General features: G+C 41.8%; 1 protein-coding gene across 2 annotated transcripts; it reads right to left on the reverse strand.

Annotated features, from left to right (window-relative positions):
• Window positions 1–9: 9 nt before the first annotated feature.
• Window positions 10–8,325, reverse strand: stk36 (serine/threonine kinase 36 (fused homolog, Drosophila)). Of its 2 annotated transcripts, XM_061752038.1 has the most exons (21): window positions 8,225–8,325; window positions 8,011–8,155; window positions 7,776–7,916; window positions 7,292–7,369; window positions 7,085–7,215; window positions 6,757–7,006; window positions 6,587–6,680; window positions 6,337–6,518; window positions 6,107–6,255; window positions 5,917–6,055; window positions 5,692–5,823; window positions 5,444–5,620; window positions 5,270–5,361; window positions 4,472–4,535; window positions 4,267–4,377; window positions 4,126–4,200; window positions 3,665–3,776; window positions 3,461–3,587; window positions 3,162–3,339; window positions 1,853–2,779; window positions 10–1,748 (listed from the first exon to the last, which is right to left on the reverse strand). In XM_061752038.1, exons 2-21 carry the CDS (start codon window positions 8,146–8,148, stop codon window positions 1,629–1,631), a joined length of 3,417 nt encoding a protein of 1,138 aa, XP_061608022.1. In that variant the 5' UTR covers window positions 8,149–8,155; window positions 8,225–8,325; the 3' UTR covers window positions 10–1,628. The 2 variants fall into 2 exon arrangements, with proteins under 2 accessions (XP_061608022.1, XP_061608023.1); XM_061752039.1 differs by having other exon boundaries at window positions 5,917–6,034; window positions 8,011–8,304.
• Between the last annotated feature and the right edge of the window lie 589 nt (window positions 8,326–8,914).

The raw sequence follows: 8,914 nt of genomic DNA on the forward strand, positions 1-8,914 counted from the left end.
TCACATTAAAAACATTTGTGCATTTTATTAAAAAAGTATTATTTTGGAGGGAAGAAAAACATCTACAGTCGGGCTGTTGAAAGCCAGCCTACGAGGATCCGATGCAGAGAGCTGATGTTTCAGTCATTTCGTGTGGCAAACCTTCCGAAAACCTACTTTACCTTGGACTGGTCGCCAGCCAATCGCAGGGCACATAGAAACAAACAAGCGTTCGCACTCACATTCACACCTACGGGCAATTTAAGAGTCTTCAATGAACCTACCATGGATGTTTTGGGGATGTGGGAGGAAACCGAAGTGCCCGGAGAAAAGCCACGCAGGCACGGGGAGAACATGCAAACTACCACACAGGCGAGGCCGGGTTTTTGTTAGGCAGATGAGCTAACCCAGGGGTGTCAAACTCAAATTCACGGTGGGCCAAAATCAAAAATTGGGACAACGTCGCGGGACAAACTCAATATTTAATGAAAAATCGCTGCGGTGTGCATGTTTCCCTTTTGTGCAGAAATGTAGCGTTAAAGTTTATCATGTGAGAACAAACTAAAATTTTGCTTAAACACTGAATCTGGAATAAACAAACTTTAATATTATAAACACGAGACATCAAATTTGCGACAAAAGACATCAGTGGTATTTGTTTGTTGTTTTGTATTTTAATAGATAACATGGATTCTTCTGTCTCTCTTATCTTCTATTTATCCATCTTCGACGGCCTTTCTTTTTGATGTAAATCTTTTTTCAAAGGCCAACAACAAAACAACCCCCCAAACATAAGAATGTCCTTCAATAAAAATCCAAACTTCAAACTTTTAACGTTCCCTGCCTCAGAGTTGATAAAGAGCATTAAAAAAAAAACAACAACCCTGAATTCAATGATGTTCTATTCTTTGTTCCAGCCACGTTGCTCCACACACGACAACACGGTCTGTCTTTTACTTTAGTCAACAGACAATCTGCCTCCCACCTGTCTTGGAAGTGAACCCTTTCCCATCTTTCGTTTGGCCATTTGTGGGAAGCGGAAGTGTAAATTGGCTCGAGGAGACCGCTAGCATAGTTGCTAACGACTGCAACAGAAAGGGAAGGGGCGCTCACCGGTCGAGACCGATGGGCCGACACACTAGCAAAGTATTCTGGGATTTGTAATATTAGTGGCGCATGTGCTATTTACTGGCGGGCCAGCTCTAATACACATTTGATAAGGCCTTGCGGGCCAAATATAATGACATCGTGGGCCAAATTTGGCCCCCGGGCCTGAGTTTGACATATATGAGCTAACCAGTCGATCACCGTGCTGTTCCCCAAATATAAATCACAAACATTTTGTTCTTCCGTCACATTTACTATATATAGCCCTTTGAATCTTACTTGGCGAATGAGACCTTTTTTCTTTTCGTTTTTAAACATTTGCAACATTTATTAATTTCGGATCTTAGATACTGTATATTTACCTGACTTGATGTCATTCTTTTAGCAACATTCATAAACCTATATACATATATTTGAGACAAGAATTATTTTTTCGAGACTAAAAAGATTTTTAGTAGTGATATTATTCGTGCATAAACATTGCAATATGCTTGATTTGGTCTTTTTCTGGCAGACACAACAAAGGTAACTCACTAAAAGTATTATGAATTTTTATCAGTCTCATCTGTCTGGAGCTGTCTAATAAGAGGAAGATAGTCACATTGTAGAGGTGCATGCTGGGCCTGAAGTAGTTTCTGTCTGGCATCCAGTGATACTAAAACCTTAAAAATAAAAAAATAAAAATAAAAAGATACAATCAGACACAATATGTAGTGAGCATGAAAAAAAATGACATTGAAAACTTGCCTTCCTAGTCATTCATTACCTGTCTTATTGCCTTCTGCTGGGCGTACAAACTTAAAGTTGCAATGGCGGCTTCTCTCACGACATTGTGGGAATCTGTGCACGCGGCTCTCAGAAGAAATCTGGACACGTTTTCTTCCAGCAGCCCAGGTACGGCGCCTTCGACGTGTAGCAGGTTTCCCAGAGCCGCACAGGCGTGGAGACGAGTGCGGTCATCAGGGTCAGAGGTCAAGGATGCCAGGGTGGCCCCCGTCAGTCTGGCTTCTTCAAGCCACTGTCTCATGTCATCGTCAGCTAACTCGTTCACTATTGTCACCACGGCGACACCCCTCTCACTGCTCGAACGCTTGTGTGTATCATCATCAATGCCCTTCACTCTTAACCAGTCTGCAGTATTGGCTAAATTTCCATCGGGCCTTCTCGTGTTCGCCTCCAGTGCAATATAACCCAACCATTTCCCAACTGACAAGCAAGCCGCCCGCCGCACATGCACATTAGAATCCTCAAGAAGCTCTATCATGCCTTTAAAAATGTTAAGTTGTAAATTGGGAATTTTGGACGACCACAATGGGTACAGGTTTCCCAAAACCTTGCACGTGGCAGCCTTGATTGGGTCATAAGAGTGCGTGAGCGCCTGGTGCAACACAGAAGATTCAAGGTGAAGCTGGAGGCGACCGGAGTTAGGGCAAAAACGGGTGACGAGGTATAACAGAGAGAGGAGTTCTACAGCAGAGTCCCCGAGCTCATCCAGCTGCAGCAAATCAGACAGCAAAGAACCGGCGGTTCTACTCGGTGCCTGCTGACCCGATGGACTGAGCGCCGGTGCAGAGAAAAAGCCACGAGCAGCTTTGCTGAGGCGGGAAACAAGACGCTGACGGTCGCGCAGCAACAAGCGGCGCAGAAGTGACACTGGCAGCTCCGCTAATGAAACAGGAAGCGTTTGAATCACCTGCCAAAGAATGAAATAGAAAACAGACATCAAAATCAACAGATCAAACAGAAGACTCAAAATAACGGAGAGAAATACACACACAATAATATGCTTGATGTGATTTTTGTGGGTGCAAATGTTATCCTTTGTTGCATCACTGAATTATGTTTGCTCCAACAGTCAGCAAGGTCCTAATTGAGCATCTCTTTATCAGCGCATTGCCTCAATGAACCGTCAGGGAGATCCAAAATGGTCCCAATATTCCTTGTGGTAAAGCACTATATTGCAATTGTCTTAAAGTGTTGATATGTCCCTAATGATATGAAATATTATGTTCTCATTTGAAGATTTGTATTGTTATGTTCGTTGTTGTTTTGTGAGAGCATCAGGACATACAAACCTGCAGAAGCCCTTGAACAACATTACAGCTGTCATACAAGTGCAATATCCTAGAAGTGCTGTGTGAATTCAAGTCCAAAGCAAATGGAAGGCACAGGAAGTGACAGCTCAACACGACCAAGCTCTCGCGACTCAAACCCTCCTCAAATGTACCTGAATGGCCTTCAGCAAATATAGAACTGTGGGGGGGGGGGGGGGGGGGGGGGGAGAAAAATAGGATAGGTTGACTTTTTGTGATGCTCCACTCCCGTCAAAAATGAAACTTTAACAAGAAATCTGAACAAAGTCATCAACACCAACCATTCGGAGCTCAGCAGCCAGGCAAGAGTGTATAAAAATGTGGATTTGCTCTCAGAAAACAGTGAAATATATGAATATGGATCCTTGGAGAAGACCAACAATGAGACATACATAAGAAAATGCAGTCCTGAAAGAAGAACATGGAAAATGAATACAGTATTTTCAAGTATAGGGTCGTTTGTTGAATGAATCACGTGTGTTTACCATTTGTGGAACAGAAGTCCATGTCTGGCTTTGTCCTCGCCAATGCGGTGCCAATGCCTTCCCAAATGTGATGAAAAGTGAGTGGATCCCAACATGAAGAGCCATCGTCATGCTGCGCGGAAGTCAAAAAGGGACGTTTAAGAGAGTTTTACAAGCCAATGTTTCGCAAACGACAACCAATCTATTATTAAAATGTGTACAAATTTGACGTTTAATCCCTGCTATCTTGGCCATCTTGCACTGGATAGCATTACACATTTTTTTCATTTGTGAATTGTGGGGGGGAAATTAATAGGTGCAAATTTTGAGAGAGTTTTGACTTCATGTTATCTTTGGGTCACTTGTGGTTGATCCCTATTCATTTTGATCGTCATTGTAAATGAATAGGGATTTTGCTACGGCTGACTGGGGCCAAGTCTTATTTAGTCATTAATGACTATTTACACTATTTATTGGCTGACCTCAGAGAGAGTGTGTAGTAGTAAAGAGAGGAGGCCATCACAGAGTCCCCAGCCAGGTGGCAGTGGAAGTTGGCGCTGGCGAGGTAGAAAAAGTGCCAGTTAGACAAACCAAAAATCCATCGCAGTAAAAAGATTGTGTACCTGATGTGGACCAGAGACAAGTTCTTTCAGCAAGGAGGTGAGCCTGTTGACATCAGCGTTAACAGCAACATCGCGTTGACTAAACAGAGATAAAATACTCGCAGCCAGAGGCTAGAGGCAGAAAGATAACAATCAACCGTGTACAGAGAAATGCAAGACAACTGTTCGTCTCTTGACTGTTTTGATTATTTTATTGAGTACTTACAGCTAAGGGATCGAGGTCTGCTTGATTAAGAATTGTCAGGAACGGCTTGATGAATTGTTCAGGCCTTCATGCAGAAACAATGAATGAGCTCATGTACAGTGGATATAAAAGTCTACACAACCCTGTTAAAAAAAATGTATATAAAAAATATGAGACAAAGATAATCATTTCACAACTTGTTCCACTAAATTTCCCAAACACGTGGGAAAATGTGTTATAGTCTGATGAAACACGACATTGCTTGTCGCCAAGAGAACACCCTTCCTACAGTGAAGCGTGGCGGTGGCAGCATCATGCTTTGGGCCTGTTTTTCTTCAGCTAGTCCTGGAGCCTTAGACAAGGACGAGGCAATTATAAAAAGTTAGAAATAGCAGTTAGTGTTAGCACAAAACCTTCAGGCTTTTGCTACAAGAAGACAAAAATGTCAGGAAAAGCCTACGAGAACATCGATCCATTTTCTACCGCTTATCCGAGGTCGGTTCGCGGGGGCAGCAGCCTCAGCAGCCTCAGCTGGTTATAAGAGGGTGTGCACACTTGTGCAACCTCATTCTTTCAGTTGTTTGTTTTGACTTCTCCTCTTGAAAAGATAATTAAAAAAAAAACAACAACTATTGAGTTGTACAGGTTATAGGTCACATTACATGGTGGATAAAGTTTGGAATTATTTATCTTGGTCTCAGTTTTTTACATCACAAAGCCTGGCATTTTAGCAGGGGTGTTTAGACTTTTTATATTAACTGTAGGACAATCACTTGTACATATACAGCACTTAATGGGAAGGAACATGAATGATCAAACCTATTTTCTGCTCTCAACCCGTCATGGTTCTTCTCCCAGTAGACCAGCAGAACAACAAACATTTCTCCAAGTGTTGGCAGACTCAACGGTTGCTTGCTCAGTAAAAAAGGTTGGACAGATGTTTTGATGATCAAAATAAGCACAAAAGTTACAGAATATGTTTCTAGTTCCCACCTCGATGAAATCGCTGTTTTCCACACAGTCGTGGACCAAGTCAATGAAGAGACATGGCAGTCCAAGTTCACCGCCAATGTGCTTCGTCACGGCAAGGTCTGAGGTCAGAATCAGGTTCTGCAGGACCTTCAGCGCAAGGCAAATGGACCCCAAGTTTTTTAGCAGACCATCACCTAGCTTACCAGAGAAACAAGAATAAATTAATGTGATTAAATGAAATAGGTAATTTCATGTTTTGTTCAAATTACCTGTTGCTTAAACACTAAAATTGTGGATTTCAGTTTCACAATAATGGTGCTGTAGTTGAATGGTTCTTGCTTTTGTCGGGTTGGATCTGACTCCTCGACAAGCTTCTCCCAGAATTCCTCACTGTCAACCGTCTGAAAGAACAAGTTTTAATTGACAAACTAGTCAATTCACACGGCTGGCACTTGTTAAAATTAGCAGAACGTGAATTTAATAATCGGCCTTACTGTAGAACTAGACATAGTTTCAGTGACGTCAGTGTCGTTCTTGGGCGTCCTTAGTTTTAGTCGTGGCCCAACCTCTATTGAGGGGAACTCTCGTTTGTAGTCCTGACTGATCGGACCCCTGCAGAGATAGTACGCACGCCTAAGACGGTAACACACCATCTTTGGTAACATACACACGTCTGATAATCACCTTTTTTGTACACTTGATCTCACACCAGTATGATTCTTGGGATATGTACTTCTTGGAGTGCCTTTCAAAGTTGACCGAATTGAGGCTAAAGAAGTATTGCTAGGGGGCGCTACTGTCAATGCAGAACTTTCCAGTTCATCAATCATATCCTGTAAATGAAGCCAGATCAGGTAGAAGCTTTCTGTGATGTTTTTGTTTTTTGGGGGGGGGGTGATGAACAATGTACTCACTTTGGCACTGTCACTTGGTTTCTTTGCGTTATTTTGACTTGTCTGTTCCTTGACCTTTCTCAATATTCTGCTCTCCCCGGAGTTTAGTGACGTCTTTTCTGCCATTTGTTTCAGTTTCAGTGCCAGCATGTCTGGGTCAGGCGTGACGGTCAGAGGACTGAAAACGTCTGTGTCTGGAATTACTGCCAACACATCACTATATTAAGTATTAAATACAATATGCAGTAATAAAACATTTCATTGTCAACACCTTGAACACCATCAGCAACAAAAGGATGATGCAGGAGGTCTGGCCATGACAGTCGCTTCTGAGGGTCTTTGGTCAACAAACCTTTCAGGAAACTCTGAACAAAAAACATTCAAATATATCAACGTGCACTTTAAGTTGACAGGATAAATAAAGCTGTAGTTGCGTTGTACCATGCATGTGCTGCTCATAGCGTCTGGCCATTTGATGGGGTCTTTCACGATGAGCTGCACCAGGTGGAAGATGGAATTGGTGTAAAAGGGGGGCGCCCCTGTGTGGAGTTCATAAAGAATGCAGCCCAGTGACCAGAGGTCAGCAGTGTGGTCATAAGGCTTCTCTGCCACTAACTCAGGGGACATGTACAGGGGCGTTCCCTTGATCGAAGTCAGCACCATGGTGGAGACGCTCATTGCCCTTGCAAACCTAGTAACGAATTGCATCACAAGTCTATGCAGATGACAAAGCAGCCATGTTTGCCGTTGTGTCGGGAAATGTACGTACCCAAAGTCACACAGTTTCACCACGCCGTTTTTATCAAAGAGAATATTTTGCGGTTTCATGTCTCGATGAAGAATACGGCGGGAGTGCAAATAATACAGAGCTGAGACGAGCTGGCAGGCAATCTCACAAACCTCAAAGAAAGAAAGAAGAGGAAAATGTTACAAATATGAAATCGTGCCACATACACTACGTGTCGGAAGCGCATACCTGACTTTCTGCTAAACTCCCATCATCTTCAATAATCTGGAACAATTGACCCTCTGCATACTCGGTCACAACAACAACCTATTAAAAAAAGCTCAGTTATGGTCATGTGATCAGCTCAAGTGAAGTGTAAAGCAGTGATTCCCGACCACTGCTGGAAAAGATCCACTTTCACTTCATTATTATTAATGAAATACAAATAATGTATCTTTTATAATCTATTTACACCAGTGACGTCTGGTATTAGGCCGAACAATTCAAGGTCCGTCCCCTCCATGGCAGAAGGTAAAATACGCCTGTGAATCCTCCTGTTTGAATTTGAGAAGGGGGCCAGTACTTTTTCCACTGCACTATATATAGTATGAAAAGTACTTTTTGTGACATTTTTGTTTGGTGGTGTGCTAAGATTTGTTTCTAATGTAAAATATGTGTCTTGGCTCAATAAAGGTTGGGAAACTTGTTTTGGTGAAATACATACAAAACGCACCTCCGTTTCAGTTTCAAAGCTGTCAAAAAGTTTTACGATGTTTGGATGCTGAAGGTTACTCATGATTTCAATTTCCTTCTTTAGACTTTGCAGCTCTTTGTTTGAGCGAGCCATCTTTGGCATGAACTTTAGAGCCACCACCTGGACATGGACACACAAGGAACGCTTACATTATTTTCCTGGGGAAAAAAAAAAAAAAAAAAGCTTTGTAAATCACGATTTACAGACAACTTACTTGGCCTGTAAATTTCGTCATCCCTTTATGAACCCGACCAAACGAGCCCTCTCCCACCAGTTCCAAAACGTGATACGAATTCATTTTAATCTTGACAGTTGGCCTCGAGCTGGTGAAAGAGCGCTTCGCTGCGGTCATTGGTCAGCTGGAAACGTCAGTGAAATAACGTGTTCAGTATTGTATCTTCCACACCCCACGAAAAATAATATAGTACCGTTTATATTGTCTGAAGCTGACGTTATCGTTAGCGGGGGTGGTTTGTATAGTTGACACTGTCATTACAACTTGAGTACTATAAATTACAAACAAAAAAATGCTGGTGTGTAAGTCCAACTGCCGTGTCACAAAATCACCGACATAAATTTCAATTAAAATTATATTTGATGAATTAAGATAAAAATACAATATAAAAAATGTCAATACGTGGTTTTACGAAATAAACTTTTATAGACTCTTTACTTAGGTTACTAGGTGAGAATTAAATCAGGCTCTTTTATGGGCAGCTAATAATATGGAGCCCTTAGACTAACAACCGAGGGTGCGTTCCCAGCAACAGGCTGAAACTGTAAACAAACCCGCTGGCTAGCTTCGGGTAACTCGTCTCCTGGATAAAAACTTCAAATATAACTTAAAATAAGGACAATTTATATGCCCACACTAGTCCCTGTACATATATTTAAAGTTGTTTTTGAAAACAGGTCCGTCAGTGTCCGTCGTTAGAACAATGCATATTTGTATTTTATAAATAGTATAAACATGGCTCGTATTTCAAATGAGTCATCTGAAATCGTATCAAACAATTGGAGGATATATACTTGGATATTATTCCATGTTATGTTTGAAATATAATTGTCAACGCAGGAATTTGAACGGTCGTACTCAAGCTCTTAAAATGTCCACTAGA

This window comes from Phyllopteryx taeniolatus, chromosome 17 (genome assembly GCF_024500385.1).
Source record: "Phyllopteryx taeniolatus isolate TA_2022b chromosome 17, UOR_Ptae_1.2, whole genome shotgun sequence".
NCBI classification, from domain to species: domain Eukaryota; kingdom Metazoa; phylum Chordata; class Actinopteri; order Syngnathiformes; family Syngnathidae; genus Phyllopteryx; species Phyllopteryx taeniolatus.